At 34.3% G+C, this 26,448-nt stretch overlaps 3 protein-coding genes, 1 long non-coding RNA gene and 1 pseudogene across 4 annotated transcripts; 4 read left to right on the top strand and 1 right to left on the bottom strand.

Moving 5' to 3' along the window:
• Positions 1-252: 252 nt before the first annotated feature.
• LOC133524228 (uncharacterized) lies at positions 253-18,820 on the bottom strand. The gene is made up of 2 exons (XR_009800345.1): positions 18,736-18,820; positions 253-939 (listed from the first exon to the last, which is right to left on the bottom strand). It is a non-coding gene; the product is annotated as an uncharacterized LOC133524228 (long non-coding RNA).
• LOC133524227 (uncharacterized) lies at positions 9,387-13,105 on the top strand (annotated as a pseudogene).
• Positions 16,102-19,299, top strand: LOC133524217 (uncharacterized). Its single transcript, XM_061860113.1, has 2 exons — positions 16,102-18,034; positions 18,236-19,299. The coding sequence occupies exons 1-2, from the start codon at positions 17,701-17,703 to the stop codon at positions 19,180-19,182; spliced, it is 1,281 nt and encodes a 426-aa protein (XP_061716097.1). The 5' UTR covers positions 16,102-17,700; the 3' UTR covers positions 19,183-19,299.
• A 1,658-nt stretch (positions 19,300-20,957) lies between these two features.
• LOC133524564 (uncharacterized) lies at positions 20,958-21,881 on the top strand (the record flags this gene model as incomplete). The annotated part of the gene is made up of 1 exon (XM_061860647.1): positions 20,958-21,881. A coding segment is annotated over one exon (807 nt), but the record flags the coding sequence as incomplete, so codon positions are not given.
• A 752-nt stretch (positions 21,882-22,633) lies between these two features.
• LOC133524218 (uncharacterized) lies at positions 22,634-25,966 on the top strand. The gene is made up of 2 exons (XM_061860114.1): positions 22,634-23,731; positions 24,845-25,966. Exons 1-2 carry the CDS (start codon positions 23,404-23,406, stop codon positions 25,789-25,791), a joined length of 1,275 nt encoding a protein of 424 aa, XP_061716098.1. The 5' UTR covers positions 22,634-23,403; the 3' UTR covers positions 25,792-25,966.
• Positions 25,967-26,448: the final 482 nt, after the last annotated feature.

Raw genomic sequence — 26,448 nt, 5'->3', positions numbered from 1 at the left:
GAAATGTTTGCCAAAAACTTACTAACATTGGGTAATTAAAGATAGATTGTTCAATCAATCATTATAACATTATACATATATTCCACTTGACTACCGAAGCGGCTGTTAGAACTTTTAATATATATTAATGGATTGAATTTTAGTAAAAGCTTTTGAATGTCCGAATCTATCCCATCGAGGGGGTACATTCGTACATATGTAGGGGGAACATTCCGACAGTGTGGTGTAACTTCGTATAGGTTAAATAAAACATTTTTAAATCATAAATCGTTCTAATTGACCATGAAAATAGCAAAGGTGAAATAAGTTAAACTTTAAAACCTTTTTTCTACTCGTTCATGGTTGAATTAAGATTTCGTATACCAAACTATAATTGGGTACTTTTCATGTATGGGCTCCCAACGTAACTATAATATTCGTTTCGATACGCTGTAATCATAGTTGACTAAATGACTAAAGAATTTGACCAATCACGTGCCGCCGCGCTCCCATATAAAAGACATAAAACGCGTGTGTATGTCTTTTGTAAGTACTACATTTTTGTCTAGTGAGATACATACCAATTATCATTAATTATGTAGGTAGGCTTAATAGAAAAAAAAAGGATTTTAGATAACTCGTAGAAAAAGTATTGTACATAATAGTGATATTAATCTGATGAGCTTTTCAATCTCGTACCTTACTTAGGCAACTCAGCAAGTTTAATTCCCTAAACATGGTACTCGACTGAAAAGCTCATCTATTATAACACGGTTGTATAGAATACTATTATCAACAAAGTTATACATTTCTTACATTACAAAATGTAACACGGTACAGACAGGTTACTGTAAGACAATTTTCCTACCACAACATTTTTTGCCGATGTCTAATTTTCTTTTCTATTAATCTGGAATTCTGGATTCCTCTATGTGGCTCCCTGCCAATTTTGCAAATTATCTGAAAAAGAAAAAGAAATCTATTAATTGGGGTACATTGGAACAGTCATGTTTGTGATACGAATGTGCCCCATAAAGTAGGTGTACGTACACTTAGGAGCAAAACTGTCCCATTAGTAGCATATTAGGAGAGTTTCCATAGGAGGATATAAAAATATTGGAAAAAATAAAAATGTGGTTTTTTTTTCTACTTTTCGATTCGAAATTACAAAATAACCGTTAATGACAAGGCCATCATATGTTAGGCGGATTTGTAGAAAATTTCAAGGAGTACTGTTATGTATTAATTATGTGCCCCTCCCCTTGATCGACATCAACTTCTCTACATTCTCCTAATATGCTACTACTGGGACAGTTTTGCTCTTAAGTGAATAAAATCCCAATAGTAAATAGTTTTGTATCTAAACTCAGATTTTTATTTCCGTGGAATTCTGACAGCTGCCATAATTCGACGTTTAAGGGGTATTTAACATGTTTTTACTAAACATATTATGTATAAGTATCCATTATTTTTATATGAAGTTATACATTTCTTGAATGAACTCTTATTTAACTGAAAATTTCAAATACGCACATTAAAATTAAAATTATTGGTAGCCGAATGACTTTAGTTATAGCGTAAACAGTTTATTATTATTATGTATGTCTTTCTATATCTCGGGACCATGGGGTTTTGGGAAGTGTCGTGTGTTTGCCGAAGCCAACAGCGCTGAGGCCATTTATAACAAACTTGATGTTATGTAATACACCAGCTAGAACTCATTCACGGGTGCAAATAGATGCCCGCAAATCGGTCTCAGCTGGCGTAGGGGCTAATTGTAAATACAGTGGAGAAGAGTGCCGGTTATATTATATTCAGAACACCATTATTATGCTTTTAGATCTTCATCGTCAACAGTGCTAAGAATTTAAACATTTACTCAAGAGCTGTAAACACAGTTAACTATAAATGAAACTTTCTATGGAGAGTAATTTTCTGACTGACTTGAGTTTATTTATTTAATCCTATGGCTAGATATTTGTCAAGGTCGCTTACACTATTAGTGAAACTTTAACTAATTAGGTACTATAATTTTACATCTAGCTCCTTCACCCATCGGGCTGCGTTTTCATCAGGGAGGAGCAAGTCCAGAGTATCTCCAGGGTATTTTCTCTTTGGGCAGTCGTAGATGATATGGTGCATGGATTGCACTGGCTCTCCGCAATCACACATTGGTGACTCTCTCCAGCCACACTGATTGACTTGAGTTGAGGTTGTGTTTTTGATAAATGATGAAATTGTCAATTTTAATTGTAATAAATTATTTATGTTAAATACCATTAAAACTAGGGTTTTAAAAGTAACCCAGGCGACAGTAACCATGGGAATGAGTGACAAGAAAAAGTGCATTCACCCAATTGAATTAATGAATGAATTATGCTTTTATTCGAAACACACATACATAACAACATTCAAATAGGCTTAAATCTAGGTAAATTAGAAGTTACAGTGCTGCGGGTGGTTTCAGAAAAGGATAACAGCACATGAGTAGTGTTACGACGCTGATTTCCAGTGTACTATTACTTGACAAATAGAGTCGAAAAGTGGTAAACCACTTTCTTGGCTGACTGTACCCATTGACTCTTAAAACAAACACAAAATAACACAGAACATAAAAATAGAACCGAAGCAGAATACAACAGAATCTGCAGTTGAGTTATAAACTCCGAAGCACAGTACCCCTAGTGTAAATATTTTCGACAGCGAAACGTGACGTACGCGTTTGCGTTAAGTGTCATTTTGTATGAGATTTTTGACTTTCCAAAACGTCCCGCTTGGCGCGCTGTTCAAAAACCCATACAAAATGAGACTTAACGCAAACGCGTACGTCACGTTTCGCTATCGACTAAATTTACACTAGGGGTACAGAAGTCGGTACAAATACAGGTGTACAATTAAGTAATAAATACGATGATTGATAGACCGTCGTCGTGTTTGTAACTCGTCGTAAATAGTCTCTTTCCAAAGAACAATGTGCAATATTTATCGCCGGGGACTCCGTACTGTAATAATTAATAATAAGTTAATAAATAATTTATAGATTAGGTACCGAAATTTGGCCGTCTATTTAGTGATAATATGTGTTCCTAATGTGTGTAAACTTAGCACGAGTGCACTGCGACTGCGCTCGCGTGCGAGACAAACTACACTTTTTTAACCGACTTTCAAAAGGAGGCGGTTTCAATTCGGTTATATGTTTTTTTTTGTTTGATACTCCATAACTCCGCCATTACTCGTCCCATTATGAAAATATGATTCCAATATTAGTTTATTTTATACACGAGCTCTTGGAGCTGATGCCTGTATATCAGCACTTGTGTTTATTTTGCACTTTTTAGCCCGACATAATATAACTAATTACATACGACTAAGATCTTCATTGGTTCTATTTGTCTGTGATAAAATAATTACAAAATAAATATATAACACGTTCAGTTACCTCCTTATCAAGGTTATTATAGCTGTAATTAAACTAAAGCAAGTGGTATACCAATTGTTGGTAAAGTTTACTCTCCGAGACTATTTTACTGCCCGTTAATTGGCCGAGCGAAGCGGAGGTCTATAATTTCAGTTTGGCCAAAAATTATTCCGTATGTTGACGATTGGTCTGGCCTAGTGGGTCCCCTGCCTATGAAGCCGATGGTCCCGAGTTCGAAGGCATTTATTTGTGTGATAGACACAAATATTTGTTCCTAAGTCATGGGTGTTTTCTATGTATATAAGTATGAATTTCGTCGCCTAGTATCATAGCACAAGATTTGCTTTGTTTGTCCCCTCTACAGTTGTCCGGATGTTCTCCCCTAGGTACAGTCAAAGAATTTAATTTCCTACCCATTTCGTACCTTGTCACAGTGACAATAGTGTGAGGTCTCTAGCGAGTTCCATGTTGTTTGTCACTGTGACAAGGTACGAAATGGGTAGGAAATTAAATTCCTTGACCGTACAATTTGCATTTCTCAACCGATTCTCGTAACATTTTGTGAGCAGGTTCGATGACTATAATGTCACATCATTCACTTAAACATCATCGTTAACATTTTTTTTGTCCATTCAGTTTTGATTTTTTTTTCAAAATGACGAAGTCTTATGGGATTTCGCTAATTCTACAGGTCACAAACCGACTAGTATAGGTATAAACTGAAAAAGGTAAAGGGTCGGCGAGTACTTAAGAGGAAAGGGGACGGCCGCTTCTGCATACAAACGTAGTCTCCATTTTCCTCTTATGGATTACATTACATTATGGATTTTTTTTAAATTATTTGATGTATACTAACCATAGCTAAGCTCCTCACGTTAATTTTTTTTCGATGTTTTGATTATTGTAAAAATTAGGAGCAAAAACACAGATTTCAAATTTTAAATGCTCCTAAGCTCCTAACTCCTAAAATATTTAAAAACATCAAACCTCAACGTTTAATAGCTGTGGTTGATATGGTCAATACAATGTGTTAAAATATTTTCAATAATTATTGTAATGCCCAGAGAGGAAATTGAGGACTACGTTTGTATAAAAAGGTGATATCGCACGGGTCCTCCTCGGCGTGGGCCCTGCTAGTTTCTAGGCATCTCCGCACTTGTTAACCCGAGGGCCACAGCCAGGTCCTTTTGACCTTTTTGCGGGCTGAATTGTCTGAAATTTGATACTTTTCGCGCGCCACCTTTGCCGCCCCCCCCCCCCCCCCCCGCACAACGCAACGGTAGCAACTATGACTCTCTTAAGTTAATGTTAGTGTAGCATACTCTATAAACGCACCTGTCATAACATTCTTTGTAAATGCAACGTGCTGTAAAACCTTACCAAGTGTCACTATGACAGCCCCCTCTTGCTTTATATCCCTGACACGGTACACAGCTCGCTATAATATTAATATTAATAATATTGTCATATCTATAAGAAGACGTTATTAATAAATACCCGAAGACTTTCAAGTATCGTTTTATTGAAGATCATACATGGCGCAGCCGAAAAGGAGTCAAATTCAGGAAGATTAAACTGGATTGGATAAGATAACCTACAAATCGCTACTGAGTGCATATGTTCATTGAACAAAGACAAGTGAAGATTAAGAAGATTTTAACGAAATGTCTGCCGTCGAATATAAAATGCCCGTGGGGCTCAATTTAGAAGATATCGAAAACTGCTGGCCGCAGTGGCAACGTTTCAAGCTATCTTTTCGCAACTTCGTGCTAGCGGCGGGGTTAGAAAGAATATCGGAAACAAGAAAAGCAGCAATACTTATTAACTGCGTTGGCCACGAAGCGCAAGAATTATATTTTAATGTTCTTAAAGTGGAAGGCAAGGACAAGCTAGAGGAGGTGATCGAAGTTTTCGACGACTACTTCAAGCCGAAACAAAATGAAATTATAAACAGATACAATCTTAACAAGCGGAACCAAGAAGAGGGAGAAACATTTGATGCTTTTTACACAGCAATAAGAAAACTAGCGGAGAATTGCAACTTCGGGGACCAGAAAGAGAAGATTCTTCGGGACAAGATTGTTATTGGTGTTCGGGAGCAACGTATCCAACAGAAGCTACTTGAAATCAAGGATCTCACTTTGGAGAAGGCCATCGACATCTGCAGGTCTGCAGAGCTGTCCAGAGAATTTGTGAAGACGCTCAACAACCCGGAGGTGCATGCAGTTCAGACCGGCCGGGCAGCACAGCAGTCCAATAAAGCTAAGTATTTCAGTAATCATAAAAAGACTATGTCTCAAAATGTTAATATGGAGGGTCGTTATAATAGATGGTTTTATAACTGCAAAAAGTGTAACACCAAGCATGGTCCTAAACAGTGTCCTGCTTATGGTAAGACTTGCTCGAGCTGTAACAGGCTGAATCATTTTAGTGTGGGTTGTACTTTTTATAAGAGACGGGTTGATAACATTAATAACAATGACATTGAAGAAGCCTGTAACAATGTTCATGACTTATGACTGTCTAATAATATTACTTATGAGGTTTATTCCATAGATTTGGGTAAAAATGATTGGACTGAGACGCTCAGAGTAGAAAATAAAAATGTTTGTTTTAAATGTGACACCGGAGCTCAAATTAATGTGATCAGTGTCAGGGATTTTAGGAAAATTGTCAATGATGATTACAATTTCAAAATATCTGAGACGAGAGTAATAATTAAAGTCTTCGGGGGTGGGAAATTGTTCCCAATAGGTAAAGTCACACTAAAAGTTTTTTCTAAAGCAGTTAAAAGTGATGAAGTCATGACTGAGTTTTTAATTGTCAAAGAAAGTGTCAGACCAATCTTAGGATTAGCCTCATTAGTAAAATTGAAGTTATTAAATAATACTAATATTGATTCAATTGAGACTGATCATATTGCCACTAATATTTTAAAAACTGATCTGGTAACTAATAATAATAGTAAAAACTGGGTAATTAATAAAAACATCGAACTATTTCAGGGTGTTGGAGAGTTCAAAACACCACTGCAACTGCGCATTCGACCTGACGCTGAGCCTGTGGTGAGACCTCCACGGAGGGTGCCCAACTCCCTGAAGCCGCGCCTCGCGGACAAACTGGCAGCTCTGGTGAAGCACAAAGTCATAGCTAAGGTAGACCACCCTAAAAGTTTTGTTAGCAATTTAGTCATAATTGAAAAAAAGAATGGTTCACTTAGAATTTGTTTAGACCCGAAGGATTTGAATCAAGTGCTAATAAGAGAGCACCATTTAATACCAACCTTAGATGAGATTGTGCCAAAATTAAGTAATAAGAAGATATTTTCTGTGCTCGACCTATCAGATGGGTTTTATAATATTAAATTAACAGACAGCTCAAGTGACTTATGTACTTTTAATAGCCCGTTTGGCTGTTACAAATTTGTAAGGTGTCCGTTCGGGATCTCAGTAGCTCCTGAGGTATTCCAAAAATATAGCGAAACTGCCTTTGGTGACATCCCCGGAGTTATTGTTTATTGTGATGACCTTTTAATATGTGCTGACACTCAACAGGAACATGATGCAATTTTAGACAAGGTGTTTAGTAGAGCCAGAGAACACAATGTTCGCTTTAATAAAGATAAATTTCAATATAAATTAAAGCAAGTAAAGTATTTTGGCCATATTTTTTCAGAACAAGGCATGAAAATTGATCCAGATAGAGTCAGTGCTATTGTTAATATGAAAAGTCCTAATAATAAGAAGGAACTTCAAATTTTTCTCGGAATGGTCAATTATTTAAGAAAATTTATCCCACACTTGGCTAATATTGCAGCACCATTACAACTGTTATTGAAAAAAGATGTTGAATGGCTTTGGACAGAAATTCATGAAGATGTATATACTAATATTAAAAATAAAATCAGTACAGCTCCGGTCCTTCAAAATTTTGATGATAATTTGCCCATAACTATACAGTGTGACGCATCCAAAGATGGACTTGGATGTTGTCTACTTCAAAATGGCAAACCGGTTTGCTTTGCTTCACGAAGTTTAACATCAGCTGAGCGTAACTTTTCACAGATTGAAAAAGAACTCTTAAGTGTAACCTGGTCTACACGTAAATTTCATTATTACATATATGGACGTAAAGTGACAATACTTAATGATCACAAACCCCTAGAAAGTTTACTTAAGAAACATCTTCATGAAGTACCGTCGCCAAGGTTACAAAGATTGAAACTAAAACTATTAAGATATGACATAGAATTCAAATATTTACAAGGTAAATTTATGTACATTGCGGACTTACTATCACGCTCTTATCAATTGTCACAGGACACCGATGAGTCTTACATGTATGAAGTGATACATTGCATGGGCTTAGCACACAATTTAGAATGCTCTAAGGAACAAAAAACAGTATTAATAAATGAAAGTACCAATGATAACGAATTACAGATATTAAGAAATTTCATAACAAATGGCTGGCCTACTCATAATAAGGATATTCCTGATGGTCTACATAGTTACCATAAATTAAGAGGTGAACTGACTATAGATAACTATTTGATATTTTTTAATAATCGATTAATTGTTCCTAAAAGTTTGAGACAGTCATTCATTAAAACCTTACATGAAGGACACATCGGTGTGACAAAAATGAAGCAACTGGCGAGAAATTTATATTATTGGCCACATATTGACTCTCATATTGAAGAATATGTTAAGCGTTGCTTTCCTTGTCAAACTTTTCAAAATAATAATGTTAAAGAGCCACTACTGTCGCACAACATACCTTGCTTACCATTTTATAAAATAGCTATTGATATTATGGATTTTAAAACAAAGAATTATTTAATAATTTATGACTACTATTCTAAATGGTTGGACATCAAAAAGATAACAAATAAAAGTTCCAAGTCCATAATTGATGCACTGATAGAAATTTTTTCTAATTTTGGAATTCCGGCTGAAGTAGTATCTGACCATGTTCCATTTGACTCGAAGGAGTGTAAGGACTTTGCACAGGAGTGGGGATTTAAGTTCACATACACAAGTCCTAGGTATCCCCAATCGAATGGTATGGCGGAAAAAGGAGTTCAGATTGCTAAAAAAATGTTATACAAATGCTTAGAAGATAAAAGTGATTACAGATTAGCTTTACTAAAGTATAGGGCTTCACCCACATCTGGCACCAATGTCACTCCTAGTGAACTGGTAATGAATAGAAATTTAAAAACAAAGTTAATAGTTACTTCACAGTATTTACAACCAAAGACGATCAAAAATGCAGAAAATATATTTAATAGAACTAGGAATAGTAATGTAATAAATTATAATAAGAGATCTAGAAATAAGCAACCATTTGTTGAGGGTCAAGATGTGTGGTGGAAGAAGGATATTAATAAAAATGTATGGTTACAGGGTAACATAATCAAGTGTAATGGCATGAGGTCGTATGATCTCATAGATAAAAATAATGTTAAATATACGAGGACATCGTATCATATAAGGCCGGCATGATGACTTGGATGTTTCACCAGACCAGCCAAACAGTCACGGGGTTGGTCGAATGCGTAGTTTTAGGTTGCGTGTAATTAGTATAGTTTGTATATTATTTTAAGTCTCACTACCTTAATAGATAGCGAATGTCTTTGTTTTAAGGGGGAAGAAAAACCAATGTATGAGAGTAAACAACTTGTATTGCTAATTGTATAATATTAAAAAACGAAGTAATTGATAATTGTAAACTTATTTTCATTGAAAAGGGAAAGATGTAGCATACTCTATAAACGCACCTGTCATAACATTCTTTGTAAATGCAACGTGCTGTAAAACCTTACCAAGTGTCACTATGACAGCCCCCTCTTGCTTTATATCCCTGACACGGTACACAGCTCGCTATAATATTAATATTAATAATATTGTCATATCTATAAGAAGACGTTATTAATAAATACCCGAAGACTTTCAAGTATCGTTTTATTGAAGATCATACAGTTAGTATATACAAAAATAATGTAAAAATTTCCCCTACAATATTTTTTTTGCGAACGTGAATACCTACCTGCCGACTGTTTGGTGCAACCGGCCCTTAGTTTAAGAGTAAATATTCTTAGTTCTTATCGTTGTTCGGACGATTTCATTCTTGTATAGCTTTCTCTGAAACAACCGCGAGATATTGCTACTATGAAATTATTAGATCACGAAGAAGTTAACGCTATTATTAAGCAATACGGAAAATACAACGTAGTTGATTTTACAATTTCTAAGTATTCTGACAGCTTGATCGGTTATTTAGGAGAACATTTAAAGCTTACAGTCACAGTCGAAGCCAATGGAGTTCATTCTGAATACAAGTTCTTTGTGAAGTGCATGCCGAATGATCAATGGCTGGCGGAGTTTTTGATAGAATCGAAGTTCTTCCGTAAAGAATACGTGATGTTGAGTGACTTATTCGTAAAATTTGATCAAAATGGAGGTAAGTATAATTGAACCTGAGTAGGTAATAAGATAAAATGAAGTGGATTTCATTAAAATAAGTATTTTTTTTATATTTTAATATATCTAATTTGAGTAAGGTTGTTGCTTTTTGATTTGATTTGAAAAATGTAAAGGAAAGAGTATTACACTCAACAAAAACACCATGTGTACTGGAAAATTTATTAATTACGTTGGTAACAAAAAAAAAATTGTAATGTAAGGGGGCCGCGTAAATATCCTATTACCTACTCATTGCAATGTAGCAGGGCTTTTTCTTGGAACTTGGACGGAGACACTGTCTTTTGTCTTGATTACCTTTTCAATATAATTTACAATTTTCGGTTACCGCTATAATTCGTTTCAAAAACGAAATAATATTTTAAATTCAGAATACGCGATGTGTTAGTCCAAGATCTCAGAGCCGCCAAACCTTACTTATTTTCTCATGAATAAAATGTATAGGATAGTATAGTGTTAGTATGTACTTTTAATGTCTTGCTCTATATAGGCCAAGCAATAAGAAGGTATAGCGGGAAATGCTTGGAACATGCACAATTTTTGACTCCGTAACTTTGTTTGGACTAGTTAGGAGGTAAACATATAAAAGTCCCCGGCCGTAGCCCTTGAGCCGGGGGGAAGAGGGGGTTTGAAGGTCCCATTTTTCGTTTTTTCACTGATATCTTGGAAACTTTACGTCTTAGACAAAACTAATGACTATTTACACAAAAGCTGATTAAATTTGCTCCAAGTTTAGTTTAATCAACTTTTTCAATATCTCGAATAGTTTTCGAGATATCCTGTCTTGAAAGTTTATTTTAGGGCTCTCAATTTTATCTTAATATCTACGTAAGTGAAGCTACTAGGCCATGTTTAGTATCTTTTTCATATAAATTGGGAGTGCCAAATTCATTTATTCATTATTGACACTATTCCGAAGTAAAAACATAAACACTTTAAACAAATACCTAGTTGAAATTTGGTATAGAGATATTTTGAATTTCGAGACAGGACATAAAATAGATTTTATCTCAAAAACCATCCCTTAAAGGTGTAAAATGGGATGTGAGGTGAATGCAGCTTCTTGGCCAAAACTGAATTCTGAGGTTAATACTGATTAATTTTTGGTTTAAAGTCTTTTTTGGTATCATTTTCAACTAAATGAAAGATGTAGACCATCCCAAATTTCATCTAAATCGGTTCAACGGCTATTGAATCCCCATACTAATTTCCAACCCACTTTTTACACTCTCAAAAGATGATTTTGGTTACAAATCCTGTCCCGGGACTCAAACTATCTCTATGCCAAATTTCAACGAAATCGGTTCAGCGGTTTAACAGAAGAGGAGTTAAAAATAAAGTTTTTTTTAAATTTGGTTTTTACTTACAATGTGATACCATAAGTGAATTCAGCACCCCCGATTTATACGAAAGCGATACTAAACACGGCCTAGCAGCTTCACTGATGTAGATATCAAGATAAAATTGAGAGCCTATATAAACATTCAAGAGAGGATATCTCGAAAACTATTCAAAATATCGCAAAACTTGACAAATTAATCTTATAGTACATGTAATTAACTTTCTTTTTGTATGTGGTCATGTCGAAACAAAGTTACGAAGTCAAAAATTGTGTTCTAAGCATTTGTATTAACTTTTTTTGATTATTCATTTTCTTACCTAGTAGGTAAATCCATGTAAGTAGTTTTATTTTATTAGCATTACCTAGGTATAAAATTAACAATATTAATCATTAATTCCAGGGAGTAAGTGGCGTCCGAAATCGCTCTTGACTAAAAATGATTTCTTTATATTTGAAGACGTGAAAGAACTAGGATATCGAATGCTTCGTCAAGAAGGTGTTCTAAAATACGAGTAAATGAATGCTGTAGTGAAAACCTTAGCTCGATTTCATGCTCAGTCGTTCATCTACGAAGAAAAAAAGTCTCAAGAACTGCATAGGTCTTACAGAATTTGGGAAGATTTTAGCGAACATTTAAAAGAATGCGAGGACCTCAGTTGGCGCAATACCGGCAGAAACGCTGTCATCGAATTTCTTAAAGTCAATTCCAATCGCAAAACCGAATCAAACTTTTCTAAGAAAGTCAGGGAATTAATAATCTCTTTATTTGACGATGCTTTGAACTTAACGAAACCTAGTGCAAAATACCGAAATACTGTGATCCATCGCGATCTCTGGTGTAACAATATACTAATAAAATCCAATAATGATAAGTATCACGCTCTTATAGTTGACTTCCAGACAGTATTGTATGGTCCTCCAACATTGGACTTATCTTCACTTATATATTTTAACACTACGAAAGAATTCAGAGACAAATATCTCGATTATATTCTTAATGTCTACTACGAAGAACTATCCAAAGAAGTGGAAGGTGTAGTTAACGTTGATTTCTCAACGATTTTAAGTAAACCTAAGTTTATGGAATCCTATGATGAGAGTATTCTATTTGGGATGACTCAAGCTGCAATAATAGTGCCTATAATAGCACTGTCTGTGAAGAAGAGGGAAGAATTGTTCTGTGACCCGGAATCTATTGATAGAATAAACAACGTGTCGCGTAGTCAGGAGATATTGGACGTGGCTAAAGAAGACGCAGCCTATAGCTCAAGAATCACAGAGCTATTTGAAGACCTTGTTGAGAGATACTACTATCTTGCAAACAAAGAAGACAGACGAATTGTTGTTTAAGGCGAGCATGTTCTAGCGTCAAAGAGTAACAGCATCATTATACGGCCCAGATAGTGCAAGTATTATTTTAAACGTCAAACGTCAAAACTATGAAATTATGACATTTACTTAACACTTGCACATCAGGCTTGGCTATCAAAATCGCTTACAACTTATCTTGGTCCGACTCTATACCCGCGGCAAAATCGTTGACAAATCTATAAGTCTTACAAAAGTAACATTATTATGATCTCTTTAGACATATCTATAAAGGCACTACCGAAAAACTTGTAAGTGATGTATTTGTTTACATTATATTAATTTTGATGTATTTTGTAGCCGAGGGACGTAAAAGAAAAGTCTCAAATATAACATATTTATTAGATATATATTTTTAATACGTACGCTAGTAGCTCAAGGGAACTAATATTTCCGGAATTACACATTCCGACGGGACCTCGCCTTAATGAAGTTTAGTGTTCATGAAATAATGATGACTGGAATTTTGTAAATGATTTTTTTAAATAAAATCATTAATAACCAGACCATAAATGCATTATTTTATAATTTATTTTGTTCATAGCGTCTCTCAGACATGCTTTCGGCGTAAAGCGCCAATTACATCCACACTTCCCGATTTCGGGCCTGATAATCGTTTTCCGTTTAACGGGATATCAGCACAACGTTAACGTTAAAAAATTGGTTCACATGCAAAAATATCAAACATTGAACATTTTCACACGATTAGAGACAAAGTATTTTTTACATTTCAAATATTGTAAATGATGTGCTGATATTTGGTGAAACGGAAAAATACTCTTTCTCGGGCCCTAAACCAGGTCTGATATCTGAAGTGTGGATGTAATGGGCACTTAAGTCGTAACGTAGGTATTAGGTACCTGCTCTTAAACCCCAATGTTAATTAGAGGTTAATAGCCTGCGGCAATAACAAACATGTTTAGAATGTTCTAAACAATGTTGACTGATATTCTTTATAGGGCATTTAACAAGTTTTTGTTTGGTGGCTTATATGTGGAGTCTATCTACATATATAGTATTCCACATTAGGTACATATAATTCAAAGTAAATAGTACAGATGATAATGCCCTACCTATGTTGAGGGTGAACAACATATTTCCCTTTAAACCTTATTAAAGCGCAAATGCCATGAAATAGTAGATTGTTAACCAAGGGATCAAAGGCACTCATTTCTGTCGAGGCAGTTTGGCGCTCGAACGCAGCAGTGAGAGTGCCAATAGCCCGAGACTTAAATGGTGCCTTTCACCCGAGATATACACTCCACTTTTCATTTCGAATAAAAGAAAAACAAAATACATGTGTTAGTATTAAAAAAACATGACTTTACAAACTTGAATAGTTTTCTCGAGGGTACTTATCATTCACATTTAAAAAAAAAGTGTCCTTATTTATGAAATGGAGAGTTAAATATCAGAATGGAATTTGTACAACAAATCCACTTAAAACCAAATTTTAATTGTTTGTCGTAAAAAAACGTACTTGAATAGTACAATGCACTAGAGCAAAAACGTATCGTTTTCTACACACTTCGCTAAACGACGATTTACTTTCAGAGCATGAGAAATAAAAAATATAAAAAATAATAATTTGTAATGAAGTAAAATATTCCACAAATCTCTAAAGCATATGACGTTACTAGAGTTTCTGCTCGAGAAATCTCGAGAAATTTGTCCTTGGTCGAGGCGGGGAAAAAAAGGCAATGCCTCGAGAACTCGAGAAATAAATCTCTTGTGATAAGTAAATAAAAAGAAAACACGCGTATAACATGTGATGTGTCTATAGTGTATTTCTTTAGGTATTTAAATAAATGTGAACAATCTGTTTTTTACATTTTCAGGTACTTACTTAAAACATTTATTAGTTAACGAACCAAATAAAAAACTGCCTTGATCCGTCCCCTATCGTGCTGGCACTTCAACCGATTTTCATGTTTTGAAACATTTGAACTACTACCCTCAAAATTCTAAAGAATTCGTCTCGTTTTGAGTTCTGTACATGGGAATATAGCCCTATAATTAGTTTTTTTTAGCATTAGAAAAAATGTAAACAATCTTGACGTGTCTTTTTATTGAAAAGTGCTTTTATAAAAATAGTCTATATTAGGTACTTATGAAAGCAAAATAATGAAAATAATCGTATATGATTTATAATTGTTAAATTTTCGTCGTACTTATTTTTCAAGTATTTTTTTAATAAACAGACACGTCATCATGTAACACATCATGGGCCATGTAACAAATATTACAAAACTAAATCAAATTATTGCGATACACATATTTCTATTAGAAAAATAGCATAATTTTAGCAGCTTCATTGTTACGTAGAGCAAGTATTAATATTACGTAGTAAAATTTCTGTAAGTTTGTCCCATCGAGTTCATTTAATATATTATTATTGTATTATTGTACCTATAATACTTATTGTACTTATAATATTGTTAAATACCTAAAGAAATACAATAGGTACTATAACATATCCGGCGCACACGCCTGCACCTGCTACAATTTTTTTTGTTTGTTGTTGAAGTTTTGATTATGAAGTGCAATTTATGGTTACTAAAAATGTACTATTTGTTTGATTATTGATTTCACATGGGAATCTTATAAGTATGATTTGTAATAAAGTAAAAAAATTAAAATATCATGGTGTTTTTGAAACTTTCAAAATTTCTCGAGATACTCGAGAAATCCTGGTCGAGAATTCCCGTGCCTCGAGAAATAAAAAAGGTCGAGAAACCAGTAACCCTAGACGTTACGACGTTCTTTCGAAGCATCAGCTAGAAATAATGCATAAATAAAAAAAACAGTATTCCATCAATTCAATGATTTCCATGTGTTCCATATTTAGCCTGTATTTCTAGAAGGCTTTTATGGCTTCTAACGCTACGATTCTGCATTGAACAAACCACGGATTTGATTCAACGAATCCGCCTTTTCCTAAAATGTTTTTATACTCTTCATTCACTTTATAAGGCCGTTGTAATTCTTTGGTTTTCTTTTCTTCAAGGATGATAGTGCAAGCGTGGAATCTGGCCAAGTACGAAGCGCTTGTAAGACGTGATGCTCGTCACGTTTTTCATGTCTATTTCTCATTACATATTGTAGAGATGATAAATCTTTAAATACCATTACGTCTTGAAGGTACGTTACAAATAGTGCACTCCAAGATTTCAAACCTTAAAATTAAATAACAGTAAAAAGGAAATATAAGTAGGTATAACATTTTTCTATTGAATATGAAATGATTCTATTATAATCAAATTGAAGTACTCTACAATCTACCCAACGTGACTCTACTTTCTACCTAACGTGAGATGTATATTTTGCTTCTTCCACCCTAAACGTCTCGCGTATATAATGGACACCTCCTAAGTACTCACCGTAAGAAAACATATTAAGTACCTTAGATACTCGTATATCTCACCTATATTCCTATTGATTCCTGCTTAGCTATTTTTGTTTTAGCAGCATTTGTTTTCAAAACAACCTTAACGAAAAAACACAAATCGTTTTGTTAATTATTTGTAGTTATACGTAGTCACGTCTGAAAATATCGGTACGAAAAATGTGCCAAAATATGTATACACTACCTTAATATATGGGCAGTAAAGTCGTATGTACATATTTTTGGCACTTTTTCGTATCGATATTTTCAGACGTGACCGTACTATTAAAATACTCTGCTCCAAATTCAAACATTTTATCACTGACTTAGTACAATGTGTCATTTCCTATGACAGTGGCATCGATTGCATATCCACGCTTGGTAACTATCATTTTGATATCCTCGTATTATATATATTGTATTTGACTCCTTGCTTTGTCTCTATTATCCATTGTTATGTGACTTGTTTATAGAATTGTATTTTATTTTTACCCAAACTTATGTGAACTCAACATGAAACACTCTCTGGACTTTATCGAGGTGATTCGTGTCAACTACTGTATTCAAACGTTTGTTTACATTGGTTTACTAATGATATTTTTATGTCATTCGTAATTATACTAATTACTATTTATCTACATATGGCACATTGCTAAGCGCGAACCGGAGTAGTATTAAATATATTTTGATGTGTTGAATTAAAATTCTCACTCAGCGCTTCTCGAGAAGTACCACAGAACCGGAACCAGAAGATTAGTCCGTTTCCATAATAATCACATTAGCTTTTAGTATGTTATGGAGTATATCGAGGACTAAGCGGTATTTTACAATTTATTTAATTTCATAACCCCAGTTACTCAATTTATCGGATTTGACCGCTCACACCTCGATATGACCGCTCACATCTCGATAAGACTGACCTAAATTTGTCGGGAAACGTGATTCTTAAATTAAAATTTTATTGCGTTGGGTTTGGTTTGTTTATCATTCTAAAATGTTCATACTGACTATTGACATACAAATATTTATGGAATATGTAGATATGTGTAACGAGCACGAAACAAATATGTATAAGTGTAGTTTGTCATTGGTACAATGTAATGCAAATGGTTATGGGATGCGGTAGTTGCTAGATGATTTAAAAACCACAGTTTCACGCTGTACATAAGATTTCGATTTATTTATTTCATAATATTAAATTATATTGTAAATTATTGTAAGCTAATCTATATGAATTTATATTATGATCGTCAACTATTTATTCAATGTTTAGCAGAATTAATTTAAAATAAGGTAAAATAATTCGACACATTTCTATAATCTCCTTTTTACTAAATTGTATAACTTTGTACTAATGGTTATAAATGCGACTTGGTAGATGTTATGTTATTGAAAAATTACAGTTTCACACTGCAAGAAAATAAACAACTCTAATCTAGCATTTTCCATAAAGGATCATTAAGAATAATATCAATGTTTCTCAGCAAATACGACTTGACACACTTTTGTCTAGGTAAATACCTAGTAAAGTAGTTTAATTACGAGTAACATAAAAATATCATTAGTTTATGTATTTTTAACAATGTAAAGTAACGTTTGAGCACAGTATATGACACGGTCTACCGTAATATAGTCCCGTGAGTGTTTAATATTGAGTTTTGGTACCCGCTCAAGATTGGGTAAACATAAAACAAAGGTTTATGAACAAATTATAAGCATAAAAATGGACATTCGAACAAAAGCAATAAATGAAAAACAATATATAACTGACGAAGATGTCAAAATTATAGTTACCAAGTGTGGATATGCAACCGATGCTACTACCATAGAAGCTTACACTATGCACCCCATCAGTGATAAAATGATCGGATTTGGAGCAGAGTATTTTAAATTAAACGTACGTGTAACTACATATGATGCACAAAAGTATTTGTGTTTTTTCGTTAAGGTTGTTTCTAAAACAAATGCTGCTAAAACAAAAATGGCTAAGCAGATGGGAGCCTTCGAAAAGGAACTAATGTTTTATGAAGTTATCAAAAGGAATATAGATATACCAGGTACGATATAGATACTTAATATTTTGTACTAGCTTACTACTTAGGGGCATCAATTATTAACGTTAGGCGTTTAGGAAGGGAGGCACAATTCACGAAATCTCACGTAGGGTAGAAAGTAGAGAGCATTAAGGGTTTTATTATAGGTGTATTATTTTATGTCCAATAGAAAATTGTAATACTAATAATATGTTTTCTTTTTAGGTTTGAAACCTTGGAGTGCACTATTTGTAACATACCTTCAAGACGTCATGGTATTTAAAGATTTATCATCTCTACAATATGTGATGAGAAATAGACATAAAAAATTTGACGAGCAACACGTCTTACAAGCGCTTCGTACTCTGGCCAGATTCCACGCTTGCACTATCATCTTTGAAGAAACAAAGACCAAATACTTACAACGGCCTTACAAAGTGAATGAACAGTATAAAGATATTTTAGGGAAAGGCGGATTCGATGAATCTAATCCGTGGTTTGTTCAATGCAGAATCGGAGCGTTAGAAGCCATAAAAGCCTTCTCAAAATACACACTAAATACAAAACACATGGAAATCATTGAAAACCGATGGAATACCGTTTTCAATTCCGCTTTATCTCTAGCTGATGCTTCGAAAGAACATCGTAACGTCATATGCCACAGAGATTTATGGAATAATAATATTTTATTTCATTACAAGAAACTAGACGCCAACACTACTGACCCTGATGACTGCGTGTTTGTGGACTTCGCTGAGATACGGTATATGCCTCCCGCAGGAGACGTCATGCAACTGCTACATTGCAACTTGAGTCCTGGCTTCCGAAAAACCAACCTTAATTCCTTCTTAAATTTTTACTACAACCAACTTAAAGTATCCCTGGGAAATTATAATGTCGATATTAAAGAAACTATTACACGAGATAAATTTATAACGTCGGCAAAAGAACAAAATCTATGGGGTCTCGTAACACATGCTTGTTTGGGTCAAACATTTTGGTTGAATGACGATATGATGACAAATATATCCAGAGACTCTGAGCAATTTGAAACTGTTATGCTGAACGACAAAACTACTTTCATTAAGGATACGGTACAAAGCGACAGTATTTACAAGAAAAATGCCATGGAAGTATTTGAAGAGATTATTGAAAATTACATTTTAAATTAATGTGTGCAATTAGTGATAATTATACACTCTCGGTCTCTCCCGAGAGAATTTTTTTAAATCTATAATTTGTACTGTATCGCGTGCCACCATTAAACAATTATAATAGATATGTAGACATTTCATTTCGTTTTAATTACATACTCCTTAGCATACTCTTCTAAATGCAATTCTAAGAGGGATTAAGAGATAAAATTAAGAGGAAAACATACAAAGATAATGGAAATAAAAAAGGAAGAACATTTCACTTTCACAAAGAAAAACGTACAGCAATTTATTTATTTATTACCTACAACAAAATGCTCCAATGCACAGGTAAGTCCTTTGCCTTGTTAGATACCTACGATAAACTTCCGGCTATGCAATCATCTTTTTTTTTATGCTTGAAGTGCGGTATATGTCCAGTCCTACAGGATTGTAGATTCTCTCATATGAATATTTATTCACTTTTCAGTGTGTAGTTAGTTATTCAGTGTTTAGTTTTCACACTTTGTACATTTTAATATAAAAATGTATTGTGTATCATCATAAACTCATAAGATTTAATATAGCGCTACCATTGAAAGATAACTGAAGTGTTAAAAGAGGAGGCCATCGCGTAGGTAGATAAATGAGCATGTGATGAGTGTGAAAAATGAAGCAAAAACGTGACCCTATTGGGTTCCTGTAGCATCCTAGTGACCCCTTTGATTGTACTCGCACCTGAAAATCTGCATGGCCACTTCATGAATGCAGTGAAATCCATTAATTCATAATACTTCTGTGCATGCAATTTTGGGGCTCGCTGTAGCTATACCAAACGTTAGCGAGGTATAGGTAGTAGATTATTAACCAAGGGATTAAAGGCACCCATTTTTGTCAAGGTATGTGCATTTAAAAAAAACAGTATTTCATGAGTGTGCATTAACAATTTAGGTAAAAATATCGTTATTTTTTATACACCAATGAAATTGTTCAACAATTCTATTTAAAACCAAAAATATAATTACTTACTGTGAAAAAAAGAAAAAAAAACATATTTAGAAAATATAGTGCTCTAGAGCAGAAACATATAATTTTTTGCTCACTTTTTAAAACAGCAACCCACTTTCAGAGCATGAGAAATACAAAGTTGCATCCAGGAAATATAGCATAAATGAAATTCAAAACACATAATGGAAATGTTGCATAGGTGGTTGTTTTTCTCTTCAATTATAATTATATACGCAATCGCATGTTAATTCCGAATTCAATTCTTCCAATAACGCCATTACGGGTTTCGTCGTGCTTTTGATCTATGGCAAAATCATCTTTTATATTATATTGTAGATCTATGTCTATCGCAATGCTTAGACAGCCTACTGCATTGTTAGAATTGTAACAACTATCTCAATACCAGCTATAAAACTAAATGCCATACTGTATAATATTAAATCATTCATTTTGGCCTATTCGAAGACTAAGACTATACGATTACTGGAACTTATCTTCTTTACTTTTCTTTGCTTATCAGTTACATGTGATGTGAGTTAGTATTTGCTCTTTATTAATTACTTACTTATGATAAGCGTAAAACTATCAGTGTCTTAGTATTTCATATTCAATACAATAAGGTTTGAGACCAAAATAACCGTGTAAGCAAAATTTATACTAAGTGGTTACAATGGAGAATAATAAATCAGTTTCAGTGCAGTACATAACAGAAGAGGATATCAAATCGATTGTTACCAAATATGGATATGCAAGCGAAAGTACCGTCATTGAAAAATACGACGTGCACTACGCAAGTGACAAACTAATTGGATTTGTGCCACGCTTGCACTATCATCTTTGAAGAAACAAAGACCAAATACTTACAACGGCCTTACAAAGTGAATGAACAGTATAAAGATATTTTAGGGAAAGGCGGATTCGATGAATCTAATCCGTGGTTTGTTCAATGCAGAATCGGAGCGTTAGAAGCCATAAAAGCCTTCTCAAAATACACACTAAATACAAAACACATGGAAATCATTGAAAACCGATGGAATACCGTTTTCAATTCCGCTTTATCTCTAGCTGATGCTTCGAAAGAACATCGTAACGTCATATGCCACAGAGATTTATGGAATAATAATATTTTATTTCATTACAAGAAACTAGACGCCAACACTACTGACCCTGATGACTGCGTGTTTGTGGACTTCGCTGAGATACGGTATATGCCTCCCGCAGGAGACGTCATGCAACTGCTACATTGCAACTTGAGTCCTGGCTTCCGAAAAACCAACCTTAATTCCTTCTTAAATTTTTACTACAACCAACTTAAAGTATCCCTGGGAAATTATAATGTCGATATTAAAGAAACTATTACACGAGATAAATTTATAACGTCGGCAAAAGAACAAAATCTATGGGGTCTCGTAACACATGCTTGTTTGGGTCAAACATTTTGGTTGAATGACGATATGATGACAAATATATCCAGAGACTCTGAGCAATTTGAAACTGTTATGCTGAACGACAAAACTACTTTCATTAAGGATACGGTACAAAGCGACAGTATTTACAAGAAAAATGCCATGGAAGTATTTGAAGAGATTATTGAAAATTACATTTTAAATTAATGTGTGCAATTAGTGATAATTATACACTCTCGGTCTCTCCCGAGAGAATTTTTTTAAATCTATAATTTGTACTGTATCGCGTGCCACCATTAAACAATTATAATAGATATGTAGACATTTCATTTCGTTTTAATTACATACTCCTTAGCATACTCTTCTAAATGCAATTCTAAGAGGGATTAAGAGATAAAATTAAGAGGAAAACATACAAAGATAATGGAAATAAAAAAGGAAGAACATTTCACTTTCACAAAGAAAAACGTACAGCAATTTATTTATTTATTACCTACAACAAAATGCTCCAATGCACAGGTAAGTCCTTTGCCTTGTTAGATACCTACGATAAACTTCCGGCTATGCAATCATCTTTTTTTTTATGCTTGAAGTGCGGTATATGTCCAGTCCTACAGGATTGTAGATTCTCTCATATGAATATTTATTCACTTTTCAGTGTGTAGTTAGTTATTCAGTGTTTAGTTTTCACACTTTGTACATTTTAATATAAAAATGTATTGTGTATCATCATAAACTCATAAGATTTAATATAGCGCTACCATTGAAAGATAACTGAAGTGTTAAAAGAGGAGGCCATCGCGTAGGTAGATAAATGAGCATGTGATGAGTGTGAAAAATGAAGCAAAAACGTGACCCTATTGGGTTCCTGTAGCATCCTAGTGACCCCTTTGATTGTACTCGCACCTGAAAATCTGCATGGCCACTTCATGAATGCAGTGAAATCCATTAATTCATAATACTTCTGTGCATGCAATTTTGGGGCTCGCTGTAGCTATACCAAACGTTAGCGAGGTATAGGTAGTAGATTATTAACCAAGGGATTAAAGGCACCCATTTTTGTCAAGGTATGTGCATTTAAAAAAAACAGTATTTCATGAGTGTGCATTAACAATTTAGGTAAAAATATCGTTATTTTTTATACACCAATGAAATTGTTCAACAATTCTATTTAAAACCAAAAATATAATTACTTACTGTGAAAAAAAGAAAAAAAAACATATTTAGAAAATATAGTGCTCTAGAGCAGAAACATATAATTTTTTGCTCACTTTTTAAAACAGCAACCCACTTTCAGAGCATGAGAAATACAAAGTTGCATCCAGGAAATATAGCATAAATGAAATTCAAAACACATAATGGAAATGTTGCATAGGTGGTTGTTTTTCTCTTCAATTATAATTATATACGCAATCGCATGTTAATTCCGAATTCAATTCTTCCAATAACGCCATTACGGGTTTCGTCGTGCTTTTGATCTATGGCAAAATCATCTTTTATATTATATTGTAGATCTATGTCTATCGCAATGCTTAGACAGCCTACTGCATTGTTAGAATTGTAACAACTATCTCAATACCAGCTATAAAACTAAATGCCATACTGTATAATATTAAATCATTCATTTTGGCCTATTCGAAGACTAAGACTATACGATTACTGGAACTTATCTTCTTTACTTTTCTTTGCTTATCAGTTACATGTGATGTGAGTTAGTATTTGCTCTTTATTAATTACTTACTTATGATAAGCGTAAAACTATCAGTGTCTTAGTATTTCATATTCAATACAATAAGGTTTGAGACCAAAATAACCGTGTAAGCAAAATTTATACTAAGTGGTTACAATGGAGAATAATAAATCAGTTTCAGTGCAGTACATAACAGAAGAGGATATCAAATCGATTGTTACCAAATATGGATATGCAAGCGAAAGTACCGTCATTGAAAAATACGACGTGCACTACGCAAGTGACAAACTAATTGGATTTGTGTCAGATTATTTGAAGTTACAAATATCTGTAACTTCAAACGGTACGCGAAAATTGTTGAGTTTCTTCGTTAAAGCAATTTCTAAGACAAACGAGGCTAAAGCGAACATGGCGAAGGATTTTAAGGCCCTTGAAAAAGAAACAATGTTTTATAATATTATTAAACGGAATCTAGCAGTACCAGGTGAGATAAATATGTATAATTATGTATTTTTTAAATACTTTTGCTCTCTCGTCAACAATAATCTATACTATGTAGCTACATATCCGTAATAGTAGATGCCTCGGTTACATACATAATTGCTTTTTGTTAAGTGCCTACTATAATTTAAATCGCATCCAAAATATGATTTTCGAAATAACGCTTGTTAAGAGGAAAGGGGACGGCCGCTTCTCCATACAAACGTAGGAAACATTATGGAAAATATTTTTACATAGTTTTTTTTTATACTACGTCGGTGGCAAACAAGCATACGGCCCGCCTGATGGTAAGCAGTCTCCGTAGCCTATGTACGCCTGCAACTCCAGAGGAGTTACATGCGCGTTGCCGACCCTAAACCCGCCCCCCCTCGTTGAGCTCTGGCAACCTTACTCACCGGCAGGAACACAACACTATGAGTAGGGTCTAGTGTTATTTGGCTGCTGTTTTCTGTAAGGTGGAGGTATTTCCCCAGTTGGGCTCTGCTCTAGATCTGGAATGACATCCACTGGCTGTGCCCTACCACACAAAGCGAGATGACATTCACAATGCCCATACCTCTCTTATGGACGGACGTCTTAGTTTGATGTATATTAACCATAGCTATGCCCTTAAGTTAGACCTTTTTTGATTATTTTAAAAACTAGGTGCCAAACAGGTTTTTAACAATTTTATAATGTTTCTAACTCTTATAATAATAAAAAAATCGTAGGGGACGTTTGATTTTTATAGATAGAGATAGCTGTAGTTGATCTACAACGAATTGTAACACAATATTTTCAATCATATTAATATCCAGAAAGGAAAATGAGGACTACGTTTGTATGAAAAGGCGATTTGGCGGACCCTAACAACTCCAATTTAGTATAGAACGAAAGTACCTATATGAAAGTTAGCCAAAGCTGGTAGTCAAACAAAAAAGAAATGTATTCCGTAGGTGAAATTATTTTTACATCATATTAATATGGTAGCAAAGTAACATTTAAATACTTACGTCATAAAATCTCATTAAAATTATGTTCGGGTGTATATATGATTTCTGCGCAAATGACCAGACATAGGTTTTTATTTCCCATGAGATAACGATCTTAATTTCAGGTTTGAAACCATGGAGTCCACAGTTTGTGACATGCCTGCAAGACGCAGTGGTTTTTGAAGATTTATCAGCTCTTCAGTACGAGATGAGGAGTAGACATAAAAAGTTTGATAAACAGCATACCTTACAAGCACTCCAAGCACTGGCCAGATTCCATGCTAGCTCTATCGTCTTTGAGGAAGCAAAAACTAAAGAATTTCAGCGGCCTTATACAATTAATCAACAATATGAGGAAACTTTAGGAAAAGGTGGATACATAGAATCTGATCCTTGGTTAATTCAATGCAGAACGGCTGCCTTAGAAGCCGTAAAAGCCTTTTCAAAGTATAGTTTAAATGTAGATTACATGAAAATCATCGAAAGCCGCTGGAATATCGTTTTTAACTCCGCTTTATCTTTAGCAGATCCCTCTTCAGAACATCGTAACGTTATATGTCATAGAGATTTGTGGAATAATAATATTTTATTTCATTATAAGAGATTGGAGGATAACAGTGCTGTACCTGATGATTGCGTATTTGTGGATTTTGTGGCAGCGCGCTATATGCCCCCTGCAGGCGACGTCATGCAACTACTTCACTGCAATTTGGATCCTCGCTTCCGGAAAGATAGTCTTCATACTTTCTTATATTACTACTACGATGAACTGAAAGCTATACTGGAGAGTAATGATATTGATATCCTGAATATTATGAGCAGACAAAAATTCATGGCTTCAGCGAAGGAACAAAATCTATGGGGTATTGTAACTCACGCTTGTTTAGTGCAAATATTTTGGATGGATGATGATATGACAACAAACGCTTTTGCAGAGTCCGAACAATTTCATAAAATAATGTACCAAGACAAAGCGCCTTATATCAAAAATATAATGCAAAAGGATGAGGGTTACAAGAAGATTCTCATGGAAATATTTGAAGAATTTATTGAAGACTTTGTTCTAAACTAATATTAACTCATAATAGTGACATATCACTACTACATATATTACTTCATAACATACATAATTACATATATTAGTATAGAGCATTATAATTAAATATAATATATTATTTTCTGTAAGGAATCAATATGTCACTATTTTAATTACAGATGTTAACTTGATTAAATCTAACTTTTGAAAACCCGGCGTTTCACTTGGTTCAAGCCAGCTCCAACATCTTCATGATAGCTCCACTCCTTGTTAGGTACAAACTTGTTGTCTTCCAACCGACGGTTACCAAACTTCCTATGCCAATGGTCGACGCCCCTCTGGCTGTAAATATCGCAAAAGGGACGCAGCAATAGTATGTAGACGAATTCCACAAAACTCAAGATGCTAGCGCCGAGAAACAGTCCGCCTGTGCCACCTGTAGATACTGAAAATCGAAAATCAAATATGAGATATTTCCGTGTAATTCGGCGCCTAGTCCTAACAAAATTTCAAAAGTATGATTCCATCTGACAGGAAGCATAAATCTTGGCAGGCAAATAGTTTATTCAGGTACGAAAAAAGGAACAAAACAAATCGAGCGATAGTGTGTCTGAAATATTGTACCTACGGTCACGTCTGAGAATATCGATACGAAAAAAATGCCAAAAGTATGTATACACGACGTTATTGTCC

This window comes from Cydia pomonella, chromosome 13, assembly GCF_033807575.1.
Source record: "Cydia pomonella isolate Wapato2018A chromosome 13, ilCydPomo1, whole genome shotgun sequence".
Lineage (NCBI taxonomy): Eukaryota > Metazoa > Arthropoda > Insecta > Lepidoptera > Tortricidae > Cydia > Cydia pomonella.
This window is presented reverse-complemented; position numbering and strand designations above follow the sequence as displayed.

What these genes read in the sequence shown, in the direction of transcription:
- LOC133524217 (XM_061860113.1), top strand. Translation starts at nt 17,701, where the DNA reads ATGGACATTCGAACAAAAGCAATAAATGAAAAACAATATATAACTGAC. An exon ending in AAGGAATATAGATATACCAG is followed by an intron (nt 18,035 to 18,235) that starts GTACGATATAGA and finishes TTTTCTTTTTAG; the next exon opens with GTTTGAAACCTTGGAGTGCA.
- LOC133524218 (XM_061860114.1), top strand. Translation starts at nt 23,404, where the DNA reads ATGGAGAATAATAAATCAGTTTCAGTGCAGTACATAACAGAAGAGGAT. An exon ending in ACGGAATCTAGCAGTACCAG is followed by an intron (nt 23,732 to 24,844) that starts GTGAGATAAATA and finishes TCTTAATTTCAG; the next exon opens with GTTTGAAACCATGGAGTCCA.